This window comes from Cryptomeria japonica, chromosome 7 (assembly GCF_030272615.1).
Source record: "Cryptomeria japonica chromosome 7, Sugi_1.0, whole genome shotgun sequence".
Lineage (NCBI taxonomy): Eukaryota > Viridiplantae > Streptophyta > Pinopsida > Cupressales > Cupressaceae > Cryptomeria > Cryptomeria japonica.
Window position 1 is genome coordinate 371,969,045 of NC_081411.1, and position 24,276 is coordinate 371,993,320.

Sequence of the window (24,276 nt, forward strand, 5' to 3'; positions counted from 1 at the left end):
TACAACTTAGACTCCAAACAACCTTAACAGAAGAAGGAAGATAAAAATGTTTGGGTTGGTTGTTTAGGGGCTTGCCTCAATCAAACCCCATATTGGTTTTTCAACCTCCATGGAAATCCAAATTGGATTTAATAAATAAAATGATAATGATAACAATAAAAGATTTGTTCAAGAAAATGTGATGCTAGAAAAAAAATAGATAAACTATAATTCAAAAATACAAAAAAATATCAAAATACTAGCATTACATTACCCAAAGTGAGAAAGAAACAATATTTTCAAGAAAAATCAACTTAGAATATATGTCGAAGACCCCCTTATGGACTTAAAAGCAATAACCAAATTGTCCTTCAACATCGCACCATGAAGAAATGACATGCAAAGAATTGATACAATGTCATGGTGATAAATTATTTAAAAGATTCAAGAGTTATAGATCCAATGTAATGCTCCAATGATTGTTTCAATTGTGAATTTTTGCCAGATACTAGCACATGACTCAAATGTTTGTGCATGATGGTTTTGTTCAAGAAAATCAAACCCAAAGACCCAAGATCAAGCTAATTTTTCTATTGAATACATATTTTAATATCAACATATTGAAATTAAAATATTTTCTTTCCTCAAGCTAAAGGGGAGGTGTCATATAATGTGAAATTGTAGGGTGTGAAAATTTTGACACTAGAAGAGGTAATACATAAAACCATGAGCTCATTAAGTCATGTACTCATTATCTAGGAGCCACTATATCAAATTATACATGCATTTTTCTAATGTGACTTGCACATTGAAAGCATTTCATGCGTTCTATATAATTTGCAATTATTTTCAAAATTGTATAACCACCTATGATGTGCACATCCTAAGATGCACAACAACTAATTGTTGATTATTATTATTATTATTATTATTATTATTATTTATTGTTATTGTTATTGTTATTGTTATTGTTATTGTAATTGTTATTATTATTGTTATTATTATTATGTGTAGCCCCAATTTGAAATGGGGTAGGTGGTCTATGAAGCAAAATTAGTGGTTTTGTTACCTTAATTAGTGAAATCCTATTTTTTACCATTACATTATGCAAGGTGTACAACATAGCTTTCTCTAAAAAAGTATAGGTGAATGAAAGCTAATACAAGCCAAAAATGATATTAAGGTGATAAATTAGCCCTAAAAATATAGTTAGTTGTATTTGAGGTAATGGCTTGAAGCACTTGTATCTATAATTTGATTATGGCGCAAAGATATAAAATGTAGCATTGTGTTTCTAGTTTTCAAAAACGTAATTTATTACAACATCTTGTATCTATAATATGATTATGGTGCAAAGATATAAATGCAGCATTGTGTTTCTAGTTTTCAAAAACGTAATTTATTATAATACACATATGATTAAAGTTCTTATATCTATAATAAGATTATGGTGCAAAGATATAAAATTGAGCATTGTGTTTCTAGTTTAAAAAAATGTAATTTATTATAATACACATATGATTAAAGTTATCTAGATAAATGATATACAAAAGTGACTCTTTTGTAATTTAAATTTAAAAAATGAAAATTTTTGAGACCAATTTCATTTTACAAATTAACTTGAGCTACAAATTTGTGTCTTTAAATATGAACCAGAGATAATAAATGAGTAAACAAAACGTTGAAACTATTTATTAAAATATATGCACATAAAATTGCATTAAGTTTAACTTAATTACAAATTTATATACTAAAATACCACTTACAATAATTATTCAATCAAAATAATCCCAAAATGAAGAAAAATGAAATAGAATATTTTACCATTAAAATATATACTAAATACCAGATCTGAATGTGGCAAACGAGATCTTGACAAACCACAGATACTTCCACTAAAAGTTAAAACTATATTGTTTTATTATTAAAACTTTTGTTAGCAACCAAAATAAAATAACTACTTATTTTAAAAATAAAATTTTTGTTTCTAAACAATAAGAAATGTACATAAATTTTATTTGATTGAAAAAGAGTTGTTCTAAAATAAAATAGGAATGTTTCCTTTATCCTTGGGTTGTAGATCCCGATTCCTGGGTCCTACGAGAATCTGCCAGAGAGTTGATGCTAAATTTAGAAACGTCTCTTACACAGAGTTGACATGCACATTTGCAGTTAATTAGACTATTTAGGTTGAAAAAAGTGAGTTTTATTGGCCAACACTGAAGTATTGGCCGCCACCATAACAAATGTTCGCTATCAAAACATAATAATAATTGTATATTCTTAAACATCGGTGATGGCGTATTAATTACATCATCTAGTTTCTACAAGAAAGTTAACGAATCTGGCCACTGTCTATACTGGCGAGGCCGGCAATGGAATCTCCTCAGCCTTTTTCGACTCTTGGTACCCACCATATGCATACGAAACAAATCCCCAAATCCCTAACACCATTCCGATCACCTTCAACGAATTTATTTTGTCATCAAACAGAAGCAGAGCTAAAACTGGAAGAATCGGCAGCGTTAAAGTGCTGACCACCATGGAAAACAAAGAAGACACCATGGAAACCAGTCCGTAAGTTCCCACAACACACATTTGCCAGCTTATGGCAGACCATAACAGAGTAAGAACATACCCCCTTTCTCCTGCCCGAAAGTGGTGCGCTTCTTTACTTATGTGTTTAAACTCACCGCTGCACATCAATCCCACCGCCGCAACTCCGCTGGCCACCATGCAAATCAACGCCTGCGTTTCCAACACCATCGCAAAGCTGCTCTTCTCTAACTGTTCTTAAACATCAAACAATTTAACAGTTAAACATAATTTTTTGCTAATTCTTTATATCTTCTTTAAATGGATAATATAAATACCTTTTTGAAGACAAACTGTAGTAAGGGATGAATAAACCCATAGAGCGCGGATCCTAAAATGGTGGAAAGAATTCCCCATTTGTATTCCCCACTTTTAACTCCTCCAGGCCTTTCACCCTTGGCCTGAATGCCCAGTAAAACTGCTCCCAAAGTAATGAGTACTAATGAATTTATAACGTAATGGCTTATTCTCTGTTTCACAAAGATGATTGAGAATACTGCTGTGAAGGCTAGCTGTGTGGCGCAGAGAAGAGAGAAGGTGGAGACGGGCAGGTAGTAAAAGCCCAGCGAGTAGAGAAAGTTATTCGCCGCCACCAAAATGCCCAGTAATGTGCATATGCTAAGGTACTTGATTTTGAGAGACCGAGTGGGGAAAGAAGAATACTGTGTTGGCCCATTGAGGAGCAGTGGGAGAATTAACAATGGAGAACCCACTGACGTTAAAAGTGTTCTGAGCCAATAGCTGTGACCTCCTTCATGAAAATAATATCTACCCAACAATGATCCGGCTGATCTTCCCCCAACACTTGCAATTATACACAGTGTTACTGCTACCCAGTACATTTTCCTTCCATGTAGTCTTGCGTTTTCAGAAGAATTAGTTGTTTCATGACTGTTCACCATTGTTGGCATCCAATTATCTTTTGCACGACATATTGCCTGTGAAGCACTGATGAGGTACATATTTGTAGTAGCCTTAGTCGGTTCCCACGGGTGCAATGTATGAATTCATGTGTGGAATAAAGTTTCTCTAAGATGTTGAGTTCATTCTAGATTCAGTATGAAAACAAGTCTGCCGGAATGAAAGTGATGATGGCATTGTTTTAAATTTAGCACAAAGTTTGTCCTTTTTTACTTGCAGCACTTAGTTCATACAGCGTCACTTTACCTGTAAGATTGTACAGGTCCGTGACTTGATGGCTACTAGTTTTAATGGTTAAAAGATGATTTTGGTCAATAAGATAGGCTAATTAATTTTTTAAAGGTATTATTTAATAAATCTATATCTAAATTATTAGATAGATAAGTACAATTTTATTTTTTAAGAAATAAAATATAAACTAAAATATTAATTTATGATGACGTTGAAGTATGTCATATTTAATAAAAAAAGATAGATACAATACTTAAAGTTACATCATTTCTATTTCTCTCAAAATATTTTGATTTTGATTGTAATAGGTTTTGTAATTATTATTTTTATATTAAATTTATAATAAAAAAATTGAATTACAACCAAGGACTATCTACTAGAAGACAAATCTTACAAGTTAGTTCGTTCACATTTGTAATTTATTATATGTAAGAAAATAAATTTAAGAAATATATAGTTTTTCTTGAAATGAAATATAAATTATTATGACGTTGAAGTATGTCATATTTAATTAAAAAAATATAGACACTATACTTAAAGTTAGATCATTCCCCTTCTCTTAAATCTCTTATCTTAGTTGTAATTGATTGTGGAATTATTATTATTATATTTATATTGAATTTATAATAAAAAGTTTTAATGACAACTAAAGATTATTGCTAAAAGATAACTTTTATATGTTAATTCTTTTAATTTTGTAATGTATTATATTTAAAATAAATTTAAGAAATATATGATTCTTTTATTTTAAATCTAACTTTAATGGATAGTGATTAAGGATCTGCACTTTTTCGGTGCCTACATTCGCGATTTGAAGAAGGAAGCAGAACCGAGGCTTGCAGGCACTGTCGGAGTACCTTGGCGTCTACGTGGAGGAGGTAATCTCCTCCACTCGGTTTTCTTTTCTCCCACTTGCTCCATTTTTACTCCGTCTTTCATTTATTCTGCTCTGCAAAATTTATTACATCTAACTCCACCCTTTCGCCCACCTCGCACGATCTTAACCCTGGGTCACCATGGAGCTGGAGTCAGACGGACTTAGTGCTAATATTCCTAAAACCATCCCGCAGACATTACCAGCCCTAGCAAAGTCGTTCGTTGAGACTATTGCCCCACTTGCAAATGGAGTCCGGTTGTTGGCGCACTTCCATACGACTCTTGCAGACGAAGGACCCAGTAAGGATGGTAAGTCCCCTTGCAATACCTCAGATCCTTTTTGCATTTCGCCAAACATTGAAATGTTGAATGAAATTGCTTTAGAAAAGCGTAGGTTATGCGACACTGCCATCTTTTTTGCATGTGTTGATGCTAAAAAATGCCCACCGAGGAAATTTGTAGATGACTGGTTTCACAACCTATGGAATCTCAAACTAGGGCTTAAAATCACGTTCTCTAGACAAATACATAGAAGTCTCTTTCTCATTTTCTTTAATTCGCATAATGCCCAATTGGAAGCACTTAAACGTCAGTACTGGACGGTTGGGAATACCTCCTTTCGAGCCCTAGCCTGGTCTCCAGAGGCGGTTAATGAGGAAGTCCTCGCATTATCCTCGCTCAGATGGGTCATCCTCAAGGATGTCCCCCCTTTTTTGTGGTGTTTCCTTCCCTAATTATTGGAACCATTTGGCAAAGTTATTTGGATAGATGAAACTGCTCGGTTGGTGCCCAATCTAGATGCAAGAATGCTTGTCTCAATCAAGCCCGAAATCGACATTCCACCATCCTTAAATTTAGATATCAATGGAGACACATTCGTCTGCCTGATTGAAATGCTTGGAGGGTTGAATGCATGTTTTCTCTGCAAGAAAGAAGGGCATATTCATAAAAAATGCCCAATTATTAATCATAGGAAGCAAAAACATAACTCAGGGGAAACTATCGAAAACCCTAAAACTGTTCATGATCTACAATCTCCCCCTCCCCGCTCTGCTAACAAGAGGTCCGCAGATCCTGATCCCACTCCTAATAGGGTTAACCCTCTCAGGCCCGATTTTGTACCTGCAGCACCCGAACTCCCCATCCCCGTTTCTGACCCCTCTCAAAATCTTGTAGAAACTCCCTCAGATGGTTTTCAACTTGTTTCTTCAAGGAAAAGAAGACATAAAGTTACCCCTCCTAATGCCCTGAGTCTTAGCCGCTCCTCCAATAACCATTTGGCCTCTGCTCTTAAACCCCAGGACCCTGATCCATCACCTGTTAATTCTGTGGTTAGAAATATGGTTAAAAACTTGGAAAACCCCAATCGTGGGGAGGATGGTGCTAGCATTGGTAATTACCCTGCAATGATGATCAGCTCTGATACCTCCATTCAATCGGTCTCCTCTTCACTTATAGGGCTTATTCCTGACACTAACACCATCATTCGCTTGACTACATCTACACTCAAAGAAATAGAGGACAATCATATTATAGAAGTTATCTATGCTAATAAGGGTCTAGAGGAAATTAGAACTAACACTATGCTCCTTGGCTTTCCAGGCTCCCAGTTGTCTAGGTCCGACATAGTAGGAAATACAGACAGTAGAGATGAACTTCCTGAAACCAGTGAAGATGATGAGGACCTTATGAAAGGGCACTCCCTAAATAAAAAAAAGGTAGGCCTGTGGGCTCCAAAAACAAGAAGAAATCTGGGGACCAGCAACAGTCTCCATACCAGGCCCCCCCAAATCCCCCACTTTGATGAAATACATATCTTGGAACATTCGAGGCCTTGAGTCGCCTGACAGGAAATTTGTGATTAAAAGATTTTTGGATCATCATAAAAACTTAGATTTTTTGATGTTACAAGAACTTAAATCTATTGGATTCTCCCTCGACACCACACTTGACTTCATTTGGAGAGATGCAATCAAAGTCTATACCAGCCAGCTGAGAGGAAAATGAGGAGTTGGTCTTCTTATCGCCCCTAAATGGACAATGTACCTCAAGGATAAAGGGACCTCCCCCTGTAATAGAGTAGCTTGGGTTACCCTAGATATTAAGGGTTCTTGCTTTGGCATATGTTCCATTTATGCATCCAATGATTATAAGGAAAGAACTTCCCTCTGGAATTGGCTAACCTCCCTCCCAAATATCCCGTGGATCATGGCGGGGGATTTTAATATGATTGAATCTCAGAATGACAAGGCTAGGGGTCTTCCATTTGAATGGAAAAACTCAGAAAGACCTCACTGGGACAGGTTGAAGCAACACTTTCAATTGTTTGACCCCCTGGAAGGCACTAAAACTAACACCCCTAACCTATGGCACACCTGGTGCAACTTTCAGCAAAACACTAATAGGATCTACTCCAGACTAGATAGATTCTATGCTAATAAGGACTTTTTCTCCTTTTCCCCCAATCAGTTTGGGAACATGGTTGCAGTCTTACCAACTACCCTATTTGACCACTTCCCTATTCTAGCCATCATTAACATCAGGAACTCCATCACCCCTAGCCATCCTTGTTATAAGAAATTCTTGCTTAACACCTCCTTGCTGCAAGATGAGGATGTCCTAAATGCCATCAAACTAATTAGACTCTTTAACTTGCAGCCTCATTTCCCCCAATCCCACATGCTCAGATGGCAGAGGAACATTTCCTCCTTGCAGAGTCTTCTCCAAACCATTGGGCAAAAAAAAGCCAAGGATTTTAGATTCATAGAAAAAACTCTTACCCATCGGCTTCACTCCCTAGAATATGAAATTCAACTCCAGCCTTCTTCCCCTATCCTGGCCAAGGAGGTCTCCGAGGCTAGAGATATTCTCAGGAAGCACCAACAGGTTAAAATCAGAGGTGCCTTCATATGAGCCCGCAACCACTGGCTCCAGTTTGGTGATAAGGGCTCCAAAATATTCTTTAAACTGCTTAAACAAAAACAGTCCAGGTAGAAAATAGATAGAATAACTATTGATGATAAGGAACTCCTGGATATAAATGACATCAAAGAAGCCTTTGAACTATTTTACAAAACCTTGTTTACCTCTGAGGATAATGAGTCCTCAATAGAGGTCCGTACCAAATGTAGAACAATTATTCCTAATAGAATCTCTGAGGATGAAGCCAGCCTCCTCAAAGCTAAGATAACTGTGCAAGAAATCAAGGATTCCATTAAGTCTCTCAAGGATAGCAAGGCCCCAGGCCCTGATGGACTTCCTGCTGAATTCTACAAAACTAACATTGACTGGATCTCAAATGACCTATTGGACATCTTCAATGAAGCCCTTGCCACTGGCACCCTGGGGGAGTTCATAAATAGGGGTATTATTAAGCTTGTACCAAAGGAAGGGGACAAAGCCCTAATTAAAAATTGGAGACCAATTACCCTCCTCAACGTCTCCTACAAAATCCTGGCCAAAGCCTTAGCCTCTCGCCTTGAGAAGATCCTCCCCAAATTCATCTGCTCCACCCAAATAGGCTTCATTAGAGGCAGATACATCTTGGAGAATCTTGTAATGAGTTGGGAGTCCATGGAGTGGGCCAAAACCTTGAACCAAGATGCTGCCATGTTCCTTGTCGACTTTGAGAAAGCGTATGATAGGGTGGAGTGGGACTTCATCCTCATGATACTCTCAACCTTTGGCTTTCCTAGAGAATTCTGTAACTATGTTCAAATCCTCCTCAAGGATTCTTCCGCCTTGATTGAAGTCAATGGGACCCTTTTTTAGCCTATTCCCCTGTCCAGATCAATTAGGTAGGGCTGCCCCCTTGCCCCTGCTCTGTTTGTCATTTCTTCCGATGCCTTGTATTATCACCTTAGAGATGACACCCTATCCCCTCGTGTCCAAGGCATTACTATGCCTGACAACTCTGAACTGATCAACATCCAGTTTGCTAATGACACCTCGCTCTTCCTGAAACTCTCAAAGCACAATATTGATTCCCTTAATCAAAAACTTGACATTTTTGGTAGAGCTTCGGGAGCCCGGATATCTAACACCAAATCCATTCTACTTGGATGGAAAGATAATCCTCCAGACTGGCTTCACCAGTTTGGCTATGCATGGGGAGGACCTAATAAATTAGTCCGTTACCTTGGCATTCCCTTCTCTGTATCTCCCTCTCTTAAGGACATGTGGGGCTAGGTCAAGGGTAAGATAGACAGTAAACTCAATAAGTGGGACAATAGGGTCCTCTCCCTTGCTGGCAAGATTCAAGTCTACCAAAAGATCCTATCCTCCTACAACATATACTACTCCTCGGTATGGATGTTCAACAATTACCAAGTCTTTGAAATCCAAAAGTCCATCAGACGGTTCCTATGGTCTGACGGGAAGGGTAAAAGGAAAGCTCACATGGTCAAGTGGTCATAGTGCCACTTGGATAAAAAGTTGGGTGGGCTGGGCCTCAAGGATCTTAGGCTGCAAGGTATCTCCCTTGCTACCAAATGGATTTTTCTCTCATTGGAAGGTCAAGAACCTTGGAAAATCCTCATTAGAAACAAAATACAAAACAGTGTTCCTAAAAATGCCAAAACTTGGAAAGCCCTCCCCTTCAGTGACTTAATTGTAGGCGGTTTCCCTGTGTTTGTCCAAGGCACCTGGGTGTTTAAATCCATCTGGAAAGCTTGGGAGGATGTGCGTGGTCTCATTAACAACTCGAGCTTCAATTGTGACAATACCCTCCACGGTGAAAGGTCAATATGGTGGAACCTGCATCATAACTCCAAACCCCTTGCCTTAACCCAAGGCTGCTCTGCTAAGCTCTGGCATAATAAAGGAATCAAGTAGATTGTGGATATTCTAGAACATGATAATCTTATCATCTGGGAGGCTCTTAGTACTAAATATGATCTCCTTGCTTCGCATAAGAAGACATACAATATGACTAAAATTGCTTGTGCTCCCCTTGATCTCCCAAAGAACACCCAAGTAGATGCCCATAGGTACCTAACATTCCTCTGGAAGGATGGCTCCACCCTCCCTCAGATCAAAGCCAAATCTATCTATACCCTACTCAATAGTGACACCGCAATAATTGAACATATCAACACTTTGTGGTATGTAAATCATACCCCGCATACTTGGCAAAAAATATTTGAGAAGCTCTGGCGGTCCCCCATCCCCCCTAAGATCAAATGTTTCAGATGGCAATTTATGCTAGATAGATTTCCGATTATGAATAAATCTGCTGCATATGACCAGTGTTCTATCTGCAGAAAACCTAAGACTGCGCGTCACATCTTCTTTGACTGTCCCTTTGCTAGAGAAGTGTGACTTATGTTTGGAATTACTATCACAGAATCTGTTTTCACTTATGATATAGTTATTGGTTTTATTCATGGACCGAGGAAGGATACTAATCTAGTGTGGCAAATTTTATCTTCTTACATTCTCTGGTTTATTTGGAAACTTAGAAATGAGGAGAAGTTCCAAGGTATTACAAGGGAACTTACTGAGTTTTTTAAAAAACTCACACATTACAAAATTGCTGTGCAGGTCTGTTTTCTGATGAACCTTGAGAGAAACAAGCTATTGCGATTTCTGAAGGATGGCAGAGCAATCATGTTTGTCTATGAGATGCAAGATGGCTATGAATGGGCTAGGCTCGCTGAGAACCAAGTCTCCTTTGACAAGGCAGTGAAGAAACTGATAAAGGATCTACAGGACAACAGGCCCCCTCCCTTCAACAGGATTGAGATGTGCTCCCAGATCCTAGCAAGAAAGAAGGTGGTCTGGATGGAAGGAGAAGAAGGCTGGACCACATGGATGGAGGACCTGGATGAGGTTCTCCAATAGGGATTTACTCTGATATGTCTCCTTTTTTGGTTATAAGAGATAATTGTATATAACCCTCTCTCTGGCTCCTCATTTTGGCAGTTGAGGCCTTACCCCGCGTCCCCTAGTCTTGTATAAACGTTTGGTCTACCTTTTTTTGGACTCTCGATATCTAATATAAAAAATAAATCTAACTTTAATGTCTTAATATAAAATAATTCTAGAAGAAAAATTATGTAAGATCTTCATTTTTTATATAAAATATTTTAATTTTAAAAAATTTAAATATCATTTATTTGTAAATGTGTCAAGCAATGATTTATGATTAGGATGAATACAAATTAATAGTTATAAAAACTGACTTATTCAAGAGTATGATTCAATTTTTAGTAAATTATAACATAAAATAAAAATATTTTGAAAACACTTTATATATTAAAAAATTAGCTTTTCTTTTTCTTTAGTTCATAAAATATAACATTGTTCAAAGTTTTATTCAAGAGTATGATTCAATTTTTAGTAAATTATAACATAAATTAAAAATATTTTGAAAACACTATATATATTAAAAAATTAGCTTTTCTTTTTCTTTAGTTCATAAAATATAACATTTGTTCAAAGTTTTATACATATGATAGCAAGCTAAATACTATTGATTTTACATAAATTTCATAACTAAGTGAGTTTAAATAAGATTAATGTTTTATTTTTTATCTTTTATATTAAACTATTAATTGTTTAAAAATAAACATAAAAATAATTATATAAGATATTTATTTTTATAATGTTATAATATTTATTAAAGATTACTAATCAAATTTAATTTAATTTTAAAAGAATTTTTCAACTTTCTAAATACGAACAAATACATAATTAATTTTCAATAATTTATTATACCAATATAAAATGGATTAAATATAACTTGAGTTGGCTTAGTGGTGGAGAACTTATGCTCTTAAAATAGAGGTCACAAGTTCAAATCCCACAAAGGGGGTAGGGGGTATGTACACTTTATCAGCTTCGGTCCATTACCCATCAAAAAAGAAAACATTATTTAATTTTAATTAATAAACTATTTTTAAAAAATTGATTGATTTTTCTATAATAAAAATAATAATAGTTTATTTATTATTATTATTTATTTTAATTAATAGCCAATTTTGATCATCAATCTATAACAAATAAATACCCATCAATTATAGATAAATCTATTAATTATCCTTAATATCTTCTAACTTTAAGAAAAACAAAGCTTATCAACCATTATCGGTATCTATGTTGTATTTGGCACATTTCACCATGGACAAAATTTTTGATACCACTCAATGCCTACATTTCCTCCAACAAGAAGCTTTTGCACGAACAAATCCAAATTAGGTTTTGTGCTAGGGGAGAGGAGCTAGAATGTGTGCATCCTAACTTCATGCTTCTCAAAATCATATGTGGATATTTAAAAAAAAATTGAATTTTACACAACAACTTACTTGTCAAGTCCCCTACTAAAAACAAAATTTCAAGTCCATATGGTCAAATATGATTCCACATCAACATGCATTTTTGTGAAGGTGTCCAAACTGGTCCCAAATTGTCATAAGATCCATATGTGTGCACTGAGTCATGTTTACTTGTGCGCTAATGTGGCATCACAACATTGGTTTTTATTTATTTTAGAGGTCCTTTTTTGGGGATATGCATTAACATGACATTTTTAGGGCACCACTATTGGTCTAAAAGTGTCTATGTACTATAACATGTATTGCTACCCCTATCACCTACTGGTCTTTCTCCCCTAGTTTCTTTCTCTTCCGTTTCAAATGTAGAGGCATAAAAGTCATTTGCAGGTGAAATAAGGAATTGATAAATAATTGAAGTGATAGTTTAATAATTTAGAGAGAATGAGATTTATAAAATCTAACTTATTTTAGTTTTTTTTTAAAAAGAGAAATATTAAATTGTAGTATTAACAATTATTGGCCACATATATTGTGTAACAAATTGATGTGTATAGAGTTATGTAAATAATATGCATATAATCTATCTTTTGTTTCATTCATTTAAGACTCTTATTGTGGGTGCGTTCGTTATTCTATTAGTTCTATATCTCTTTTGTTTGGCTATGTTTCTATCATCATTTCTCATTTTAAAATTACAACACATGATTGTTCTTCTAGGTAATATAAAAGAAAGATACAATATAGAATTGTTATATTCTATAGAAAGGCACAAAATACAATTGTTCTTTTATTATATTTTTGAATAGCCTATACAATCAAATGTTTATAAATTTACATTTACAATAGATTTATTTTAAACCCAAGAAGAAGTCTCGTAGATGAAAAAGATAAATTAATGAGTGTTTAGTTCAACATTCAAGTTTTAGAATTTATATTATTAATATATGATTCTAGAAATGAGGCCTTAACTAGGACAATTCCACAATCATGATAAAGTCTCTATGTTTTATCTAGCTTTGTAGGACTTTGAAACACCTCTCCATGAAAATTCATTGTTTATATTATAGGTTTATGATCCATTCAATCCATTATAATATGGGATTAACTATGGGCAATATTTTGATTATTTGTAGTGAGTGTGTCTATATAGTCAAGTAAGAAAGTGTTGCATGAGAATTTTTCTTACATTAGGTTTCTTCTTTAGGTTGTTTGTGTAGTCACAATATGATAAATTTTACACGAAAAGTTATAAACTAGATTCTCTTACTTTTGGAAAAATAGTCAAAAGTAGCATTGAGAGTAGTGCAGATTCATAACACCACAACATATATTTAAATGAGAAAGATTGTGTGCAACAATTTCTAGTATTTGAACTCTACTAAACTAATGACTATAAGAAAAAAATTGAAAAGTCATTGAATGGCCTATAGGATCAAATATATAGTCTATTAGACAAGTATTGAATATTTTTTCAATTTTTTTAAGCACTACCCATCTTATGCAATTCTTGGTCAATAGGGCTTTGCAAGTCTATGAATAGCACCTTTGGACATTATTTTTAATAAATAACATTAGATTACATTAAAGTGAATTGGAGATGAATTTTGAATTCAGGTTTAGGCGGGAAGCCTTGTGCAGGCCCTACAATCCAGGATGCAAGCAGTAAGGAAGGATCATGGGATTCTCCTGAGACTGTAGATCCTCAGATGAATGGCAAGGATCCAGTCTTTGGGGACCCACAAGGGGGCAACAAACCCCTGGATCTGGATGGAGGGGGAATGAAATGTGCTAGTGATATCCCAAGATAGGGAACAAATCGGGTGGATGCTTCTCACCTCTGATCCTCTTTGTTTGGTGTTAAACCATATGGGGAGTCTTCTTTCCCCGAGGCATGCAATATTTCCGACCCTGAGAAAGGGAGATTTGCAATAGAAGTTCTGGATCCTGTGATTGATCATAATATCTCTTTGATGGCCCTGACCCTAGTCGGTAAATTCCTGGGTCCTAGAACTAATATTGATATTCTTAGGGTGTATTCTAGAAAAAAGTGGGCTCTTAAGGGACAGGTTGAAAGTATTGCTATGCCAAAAGGATCTCTTTCCCTCACTTTTTCTTGTGAGGAAGACATGACTAAGATTCTTTGTGGCAGCCCTTGGGTGATAGGGAAAAGTGCTTTGGCGCTTCATAAGTGGTCGCCATTGTTGGATCTTAATGCTTCCTTATGTGCTCAGGCTCCTATGTGGGTAAGAATCCTGGGTCTTCCCCTGAAATTATGGGTTGAAGATGTCTTTAATGGTCTGGCAAGATCTTTTGGTGAAATCCTATCTATTGACCCAACATTAGCAGCTAGAAGAAGACTCATCTTTGCAAGAATTTGTGTGGGTGTCTCTTAAGGAACAGATATGCATCTCTCAATTGTGATAAAATCCAGGCTTGGGAAATGAATCCAACAACTAGAATATGAGAGTGTTCCTTTTTCATGTTTCCACTGTAAAAAGGCTGGACATATTGCTAAGAAATGCCCTATATAGGTTGAAAAGGAGAAAGCCAAAAAAGAGAGAAAGATGTAGTGGAAAGCTAAAAATTCCAATAAGAAGGTGGAAGAGGAGATACATAATGTTATCATTCGTAACACCTTTGAGAAAAAGAAAATGATAATAAGGCATGTATAGAGGAATCAAAGAAAGAAGATAAAGAAGGAGCCTAGTGATGAGTTGAGACATTGTCATATTTCTATCCTCAAAACTCTTGAGTTTTTGTCATCTTTTGGTATGCATAGTAGTAGTGATGTATTGGAAATTTAATATATGTATTCCATATGTTAGCCTGAACCTATTAAATCTATTTTATCTTTGCTAGTTTATTTCTACAGCCATGTGATTTATTCTTGTTGCCATGCGGATTGTTTAGGGCAATATCATATGTAAAATTAATAGATGTCCTGATTAAATAAAATGCATATGTATGTTCTTGTATGTTATTTCTTTTGTAGTGTAGGGAATAAATGATGCTGCAGTGGATGTTCGTCTTTCATTCCAGTTGAAGGAAAGGGTACTCAAGAAGATGACTAAAGATCAAACTGCAGAAAAGATGAGAAGCGTAAGGAACGACATAAGCAGAGCAATCAAGCGATACTACCGATGTCTAACTTATGTGGACATTGATTTTGTAAATATCGCCATAGTATGTTATGACTGTGGTTTGGTTTAGATCCACGTTTTCTACAGCATAACTCCATCTATCTCCTTTCTCGATCAATTATCCACCACTTCTTTTCAGCGTGATTTGTGTTGTCTATTGTATATTATTTATTTTTAATAATAAGCTCTTTATCTTCTCAGGGGTTAGATAGGAAGTGAAGAGAAATAGAGCAGAGGATTTTTCCTAAGTATTTTTGAGTTTTCTTTTCATATTGAATCATGTAATGAATTTCAAAGAACGATGAATACAAATATGTTATTCTGAGCTTTTAGAATTGTTTTTGGGAAGCCTGGTATCACTCATCCAAGGGGCCCCACTTGGTGAGTGTTCTTGTGCATTTGTGAAGATTAAGTTTTCTTTCCTTAGCTACAGTAGACGTTCTTGCATTGACTATTCCTGTAGCCAAACCAAAACAGAGTAATTTCTGTTTATCAGCATTGAATTTATCCAGTATTGTTTTTATGCAGAAGTTTTCCTGTAGACTTTCTATATTTTCAATTCTTGCAGTAATGTAGAATAGTTGTAGCAGGAACTTAGTGCATATACAGTGTAGACCCATTTCAAGTATTACATCCCTGGGTTGACAATCAAATGAACACTAGCTATGAAAATAGTGACTTTACCAAATGAATGTCCAAACTTCGGGTTGAGACTTCAACTTGAGTTATTATTCTTATTGTTGGGTTGAACATTTTTGGTGCCATTGCCGGGGATGGTGTCAAACTAAGAACTTGTTATGGTTATTGTCTTTTTAGTTTTCAGTTAATTATTTTTTTGGCATACTTGATTGTTCAAAAAAATTTCATGAATCTGCATGCATAGGCGAAGAAGAGATGTTCTAGGTAGATTTCTGCCCAGTCATCCTAATCATGTAGAAAATAATTCCTCAGATATAAACCCTTTTGCCAAACTTTATCAAACCCCAGAGAATTTGAACCATCCTGAAATATGAGTTTCCAAAAGGTAGTCTTCAGTTCCTCTTTGGACCTCAAGAAGAAGAATTTCATATAGTAACTACCCCCACAAGTCCAATGCAATGAAACCCACTTCCTGGTGGAAATAATCCACCACCACCACCTTTGGACCCAATGTTTGAGTTCCCCATATCTGATCAGCATGATAATACTAATCTCAAGAACATTCCAGCTTCTTCCCTCCCTAAATTCTATGGATTGGTGACAGAGGATCCAAACACATTTCTGTTTGAGTTTGATGTTCTCTGTAGGAGTTTTGACTATACTACAAATGCCCATAGACTCAAAATATTTCTTACCACCTTGAAGGAATCCTCTTTAAGATGGTTTATGAGATTGGGTAGTAGCATAATCAATACATGGGTGAGATGAAACAATTGTTTCTTGCAAAATATAAAGAGTATTGTAGAGGCATTGATCGTCATGGGGATGATATTTTTAGAATGACACAGAAAGAAGATGAGAGTTTTAAAGATTATCTGGAGAGGTTTCTATTTAGTGTCAAAAAGTCCAAACATAGTACTCTAAATGAAGATTCCATCAAGTTGATATTTTTGAGGGGAATCAGTGATGAATGCACTGATTCTTTAGATCTTATGGGAGGAGGTGACATTACACAATCCACTTGGTCTGAAATAAGACAAATTTTTAAGAAGTATTCTAGATCTACTTCTAAAAAGAACATGCATTTCAAGCCAAAAGCACCTTCATCAACATCTGGTACTGGAGTTTCTAGAATGGAACTTAGCCATTTATTGAAGGACTTTAAGGAGGACATAATAAATAATATGGCTACTTAGTTGGATACACTTTCAGCTAAGAAGAAGCATGAAGAGGTTGATGCATTTCTTGCAGAATATTGCCCTCATTGTAGACAGCGAAAGAAGGATTGCAAATGTAAAATGGTTGCAAATGTTGAGGTTCCTGACTTCAAGCCAATACAAGGTGAGGATGAGCAAGTTTTCTATGTTTCTCAAAGGAGGCCAAATTTCCAAAGACAAGGTATGCCTCCAGATCCACTTTCTTTTTCTGGTTATAGTGGAAATTGTTATGTACCCAATAACCAATGACAATCACCATATGCTTAAAATTTTGGTAATTATCAAAACTGGTATGGTTCTCAAGGCCAAGGGCAACATTTTTCTAATCAAATGCCATAGTGATAGTAGCCACAAGGGAATTGGTATCCACCTCAGGGCCAAGGAAGTCAGTTTCAAGGGAATTGGCAACCTACTCCTCAATGGAGGGGGGGTCAACCACGGACTGCCCAATCTTCTAGTTATCAACAGCCTATCCAACAACCACAACCTCCTGCAATAATGCCTCCTCCTGCAGCCACTGTAGTCCCACCTAAACCAACGCGGTTTCCCACTCAACCAATGCCAAATCCTAATATTAAATCTTAGCAACAACAATAAGCTTATTCAGCTGATCTTAATCAATACCCAGCCTATTCTCTATCCTTAAGTGATATTCACCTCCGATCTGGGACAACTCTGCCTAATCCATCTCCTCTAATTATCACTGAGGTAAAAGAAGAACACGAAATCTCTAATCCAATAGATACAATACCTCAGAAGCAGATATTACTGTCATTTCCCCAGAGATTGCAAGAAAAGGAAGTTCTCACAGAACAAGAGCAAGGTTTTGATATTATAGATCAACTCAAACATGTTTGTGTTAAAATTCCATTGTTGCAAGCAATAAAATATGTTCCTATATATAGTAAAGCACTGAGAGAAGCATGTTTAAAAAATCCTGGCAGGAAGAAGAAGGATTCGCAAATAGTGCATGTTATGGATCAACTGGCAGATATTATGTTAGGCAAGGTTGGAATTCCAAAATACTTTGATCCAGGTAGTCCTGTTGTAAGTATAGTCATTAATGGCAGCCGGATAAGAAATGTTTTAATTGATTTAGGGGAAGCCATTAATGTGATGACAAGAGAAGTAATGAAACAACTTGAAATCAATAGTCTAAGGCCTACACCCACAGTTCTTTAGCTTGCTGATAGCTCTACAGTGAGACCCGATGAAATAATTGAAGATGTGGTGGTTATTTTGGATTCTTGGGAATACCCTACAGACTTTATGATTCTATCTCCAAAGGCAACATTGGGAGGATATCTGATGATTTTGGGAAGACCTTGGCTTGCCATGACTGATGCATATATTGGATGTAGATCAGGGGATATGACTATTTTAGATGGGAACTCTACAAAAACATTAGCTTTGTATTCTCCTGCACAACCCCAGTTTGATCAAGAGCAAGTCGTTTGGCCTATTTTGGGAGAAGAATCTAAGGGAGTTGACTATATTAATCACCTTATGATGATTAATCGAGGGCCATTTATGCAATTACATGATGAAGACTCAATTCTTTATAAAATTCTGATAAATGAGTTGACACGGGAACATCAATTGCAGGAGTTGGTACCTAATATTGGAGATTTAGACTTTCCTGTAGTCAATGATGTATTGCATACTCTATGGTCGCTGAAGTCTATACTTCTCATTTTTTTGATATGTCCCAGATTGATCTTACTACCAAGATAGAAGTTGATTTAAATAAATGTTTAAATATCAATAGAGCTCTTTCAGATACTCAAAAGGGGGCCCTCGTGGACTTGCTGAAACGTCATAACAATGTTTTTGCATGGGATTGCAAGGATATGCATGGAATAGATCCAACAGTTTGCACCCACCGTATCTATATAAAAGAAGAATTTTGCCCACTCAGACAGCCACAAAGAAGGATCAATCTTGCATTAAAAGAAATAGTTAAAGAAGAATTGCAGAAGTTGTTAAAGGCCAGGTTTATCTATTCTATCTCTGATAGCCAATGGGTATCACCTTTGGTAATAGTTCCTAAGAAAGGAGGAAAATGGAGGGTATGTGTTGGTTATAATGCCTTGAACTTGGCAACAAGAAAAGATCATTTTCCATTACCATTTGTGGATCAGGTATTGGATTCTTTGGCTGGTAAAAGATATTTTTCATTTCTTGATGGATTCAGTGGTTACAATCAGATTCAGATAGCCCTAGAGGATCAAGAAAAGACAACATTTACTTGTCCTTGGGGCACATATGCATATTCTTTTCTTCCTTTTGGGTTGTGTAATGCTCTAGCCACTTTTCAAAGAGCAGTGATTAGTATCTTCTCTGATATTTCTCAAGACATCATGGACATCTATATGGACGCCTTTACAACTTATGGTTCTAAATTTGAACAAGCATTGGAGAACTTGAAAAAAGTTTTGCAGCGATGTGAGGACTATAGTTTGTCATTAAATAGTGAGAAATGCTTCATCATGATGCAGGAAGGAATAGTCCTTGGTCATCATATCTCTATAAAAAGAATACAGGTGGACCCAACAAAGATTGAAGTCATTCAACATATCAATGCCCCTGGGAAGCAAAAAGATGTAAGAAGTTTCCTTGGTCATGCTGGATACTACAGAAGGTTTATCAAAGATTTCAGCAAAATTGCAAGTCCCTTATATTCACTGCTTACCAAGGATATTGAATTTAAATGGACCACTACATGCAATGAAGCTTTCTTGAAGCTTAAGCATGCCTTGACCCAAGCACCAGTTCTTAAAGGTCCAAATTGGTCTTTACCATTTCAAATTCATACAGATGCATCTAATTATGCAATAGGAGCAGTATTAGGATAGAAGATTGACAACTTGGAAAGTGCAATATATTATATTAGCAAGAACTTACAGGGACCTGAGTTGAATTACACAGTCACTAAATAGGAAATGTTAGCCGTTATATATGCACTCAACAAATTTAGGCACTATATAACAGGATATCCCATATTTGTGCATACAGATCATACTGCAATCAGATATCTCATGAATAAGCCTTCAATTACTGGTAGATTAGCTCGCTGGTTATTGTTGATGTAGGAATTTGATATCATAGTTGTTGATAAACTAGGGAAGTCTAATGTGGTTGTAGACTATCTTTCAAGACTTCAGTTACAAGAAGATTCTACAGTAATAGATGATGCTTTTCTAGATGAACATTTATTCCTTATACAGGTTCACACTCCCTGGTATGTTGATATTGCCAACTATTTAGTTGCTGCTAAAATGCCAATTCATTTATCTCCTAAGGAAAGAAGGTTGTTAGTAGAAAAAAGTTTTAACTTCTCATGGATTGCTGATTGTTTGTTTTATACTGTACCTGACCAAGTCATGAGAAAATGTGTAAGGGAAGATGAAACATATGATATCCTACATGCATGTCATGATGAGCCATGTGGAGGACATTTTGCTGCCAAAAGAACAACACTCAAAATACTAAATACAGGATGCTATTGACCCACACTACACAAGGATGCAACACAATATACAAGAAAATGTGACAGATGTCAGTGTATGGGAAGACCTACTAAATTTGATGAGATGCCAGTATATCCACAAATATTAGTTGCACCATTTGAGAAATGGGGATTAGATTTTGTTGGCCCAATTGATCCACTTTCTAATGGAAAATCCTACATTTTGGTATGTACAAATTATGTAACAAAACGGGTGGAAGCTCGAGCCATGACACATGCAAGAGATAATAAGGTAGCTGAGTTTCTTTATGAGGAGATATTTACAAGATATGGAGTACCAAAACAAATTGTATCATACCAGGGCCCATAATTTACTTGAACATTGATTGCAGTTTTGGTAAATGAATACAATATAAGGCACAAAAAATCTACTCCATATCATCCACAAGCTAATGGATAGGTAAAGGCTACAAATAGGGAGCTTGAGGCTATTCTTACCAAAACAATATCTGTTCATAAAAAAGACTGGTCTCATAGGCTTTCAGAAGCAATTTGGGCATACATAACAACTTGGAAAACACCAATTGGTTTCACACCTTTGAAATGGTTTATGGAAAAGCAGAAATGATGCCTATTGAATTTGAGCATAAAACTCTAAGGACAACTTTGCAATTAAATATGACACTATCTGAAGCACAAAAAGAATGTATTCAACAATTGAATTCTTTAGACGAATGGAGGAAAATGGCTGTCCAACAGACAAAATTGATCCAAAATCAGAGAGAAAAGTGGCATGATAAATATATCAAAGAGAAAAATTTCAAACCAGTGATTGGGCACTATTGTATGACTCCAGATATAAAGATACTATGGGAAAGCTGCAAACCAGATGGTTGGGACCATATGAGATAGAATAAGTTTTCAATAATGGAGCTGTTCGTTTGACCACAATTAACCCTGTTCGGTTTAAGCTTTTGGTGAATGGTCATTGATTGCATCTTTATCATAAGCTAGCTACTAAAGAAGAGTTCCTGCAGTAATTTGCCCAAATGGATGAAACAAAGGTTCCTACAACAACTGAGAAGGTTTTTGCTGCAATTGAGCAAAGTGATAAAGGTAATGTTCCTGCAACCACTACAGTTAACATGCTTCCCACTTCATAAATTCTTCTCGCATCATTTCACAATAATATTTCCATATCTTATGGAAATATTCTTCTCCATAAATAAAATTCCATCCACGTCATCTCATTTTCTTATCTGTCATTTCATTTCATTTCGCCATCATTTTTGTACGACTGCAGGTATGTACATATTGTATTTTATTTAATTACACAAATATGATTTCATTATGATTATGCCTTCCTAAATCCGCGTACACTCCCCTAAATCTTGCCAGCTTGTGTGGACACATGCTAAGTTAAGTTGGGGGGTGTTTTATGGTTCAGTTTCCAAAGTTAGTAATTATTCATCCTTTTCAGTACTTAGAATTAATTGCTTGCCATCATTGTTTTTAAGATATTCTTTCACACAAGGAAGTAATAAATTTTGCCGTCGAATTTGGAGTTATGTATGAAATTTTCAATTTTCAAGTCTATAGGATATTTTGGTTCTCCATTTCTCAGCTACAGAGTGTGCTATACTAACAGAGTAAGAAATGGGTGGAGATCCAATCTACCATGAACCAACAGTCCATGATGCATTGCTGCAGGATGCTCTTTGTGAGCATTATTTTAGACACCATGGTTGGATTGATTAGTTTTTGAAAATCAGGGATTTTAATGAAGAAATTTCTGCAGAGTTTATGCATTCCTTCAACGAAGGAGAAGCTACGGTTAAAGGTTTAAGGGTCATTTCTACAGAGCAGCGGATAGCTAAAGTTATAGGGTTACCGTAGGAAGGAGAATTATTTCCAGAATCAAAAGACACAAGGAGCGCCAGGGCAGAGTTTACACTTCCCACAGATGGACCTCTAGTGGTGGACAAGCAAGGAACTAGGAGGGTTTCCCTACCAACAGAGTGGCCTCAAGTAGCTTTATATGTCATGAAATACATTACTTGCTAAGGGAGGTATTCAAATATACATTCACCATATTTTAAATTACTTAGTTATCTACAACATGGCCGGAGGGTGAATGTCCCTAATTTTCTATACCACCTCATTTCTACAAGTGCCAAAGAAACACATAAGAATGGAAGTCGGTCTGTCAGCCATCATGGTTTGATTGAATTGCTTGTAGAACATTCTCTTAGAGACATTTCACAGATGGAATGGGGGTATTTGAGGACATATTGCAGTTTAGGGTTGAAGATTCTCCTGTTGAAGATGCTCCTATTGTAGATGATCCACCAGTTGAAGAAGCAAATATTCTAGAACCCTCTTCTCCCGTAGTTTCTACAAAGAATAATTTGCTCATTGCCGAAGGAGCTATGGTTATTATGGAAGAAGAGATGGTTGAGGCAAATGTGGAACAACCCTCCACTTCTCTTCAAAGAGATTCACCAATTTCTAAGAGAAAAGGGAAGGAATTGGAAATAAATGAAACAGATGAAGAACCTATGGTTCAACTGCATACAACTCAAATTTCTCCTGCAACCAAGAGGTGTAGGTCAAAAATAAAAACTCCTACAAGAGAGCCATAGGTAGAAACCATTCCTGCAACCACTCCAAAGGTTTATGTGAGAAGAACATGGAGTAGGACCTATAAGGCTCATCCAACAGGTGATCCGACAATGGTTATTCCAGTGGAAAAATCAGAAGAAGGGAGCCCTGTAGATGTTGAAATCTAGGAAGAAGGTGTTGTAGAGAGACTATTAAATCTTGCTTATGTGGTAGAGCAGCTTGAGGAACCTGTGGGAGAGATTCCACAATAGCTTGAGGAACCTGTTGGAAATTTTCCACAATAGCTTGAGGAACCTATGGGAGAGATTCCACAACAGCTTGAGGAACATGTTGGAGATTTTCCACAACAACTTGAGGAACTTGTTGAAGAGATTCCACGACCCAAGGTAACACCTATTAGACCTCCATCATCCCTAAGTAGTTTATCTATTGCGTTAACATTTTATAGACAATGGGAAATATAGAGGGCTAAATTGCAAGGGGTTATTGACAAACAACAAAGATAAATTGAAAAGAGGGATAACAAAATTGAAGAATTAGAGGCTAAGGTTGAAACAATCACTAGTATGGTCCCCAAATTGATGCAATGTAGGGAACCTCCAAGGATTTATGCTCTACATTTAAGGGAGCAGTATTTAAATTTCAAATTGAACCGCATTTTCAGGGACCTTATCCCCTTTAGAAACCCCTGAGGAATTTTATGATGCTTACCAGACTTCTCCAGCAACTATGAAAAATTTGTTATGTGAATTTTATTTACATAACTATGCTGTACCCTCAGATAGTGAGTGAAATCCTTTGTTATATATTGGTGATATCCATATAAAAGCTTTAATGTCATGGATTCAAAATGAGATCAGCATGGGGGCACAAGCTAGAGCATACAAAGATTTTGAGTTTGATTGTCCATTACCATTGAGGAAGGAAGCAAAAGAGCCTAAAGTTCTTTATTATGAATGACAGAAATTACTGGTAAGAAATGATGTTAGGAAACTAGTGCTTCCAATGAGGGAGGAAATATACCAGGCATATGAGCATTTAGTTCAAGCTGACAATGCAGTTGCAATAGATGGGTTAACTCAATGCTGGAATAACTCACCAGAAAAATTGAAGCAAGGAGAACCTCATTCAATGCAAAATTTTTAGGCAGCTATGCAAAGAGCCCCCAAATATATACAACTGGGCAGAGAGAAGACCAATAACTGGTTACTACCGATCTTTCAACCTCCTATTCTTATGTGGCCACTATTGGGATATAAGACTATGAGTCAGCCCTACAAAGCAGTTACAGAAGAATCAGCCAGATGGTCCAA

General features: G+C 36.1%; 1 protein-coding gene across 1 annotated transcript; it reads right to left on the reverse strand.

Moving 5' to 3' along the window:
* Nucleotides 1-2,038: 2,038 nt before the first annotated feature.
* LOC131035447 (probable purine permease 11) lies at nucleotides 2,039-3,489 on the reverse strand. Its single transcript, XM_057967146.2, has 2 exons — nucleotides 2,853-3,489; nucleotides 2,039-2,766 (listed from the first exon to the last, which is right to left on the reverse strand). Exons 1-2 carry the CDS (start codon nucleotides 3,483-3,485, stop codon nucleotides 2,335-2,337), a joined length of 1,065 nt encoding a protein of 354 aa, XP_057823129.2. The 5' UTR covers nucleotides 3,486-3,489; the 3' UTR covers nucleotides 2,039-2,334.
* Nucleotides 3,490-24,276: the final 20,787 nt, after the last annotated feature.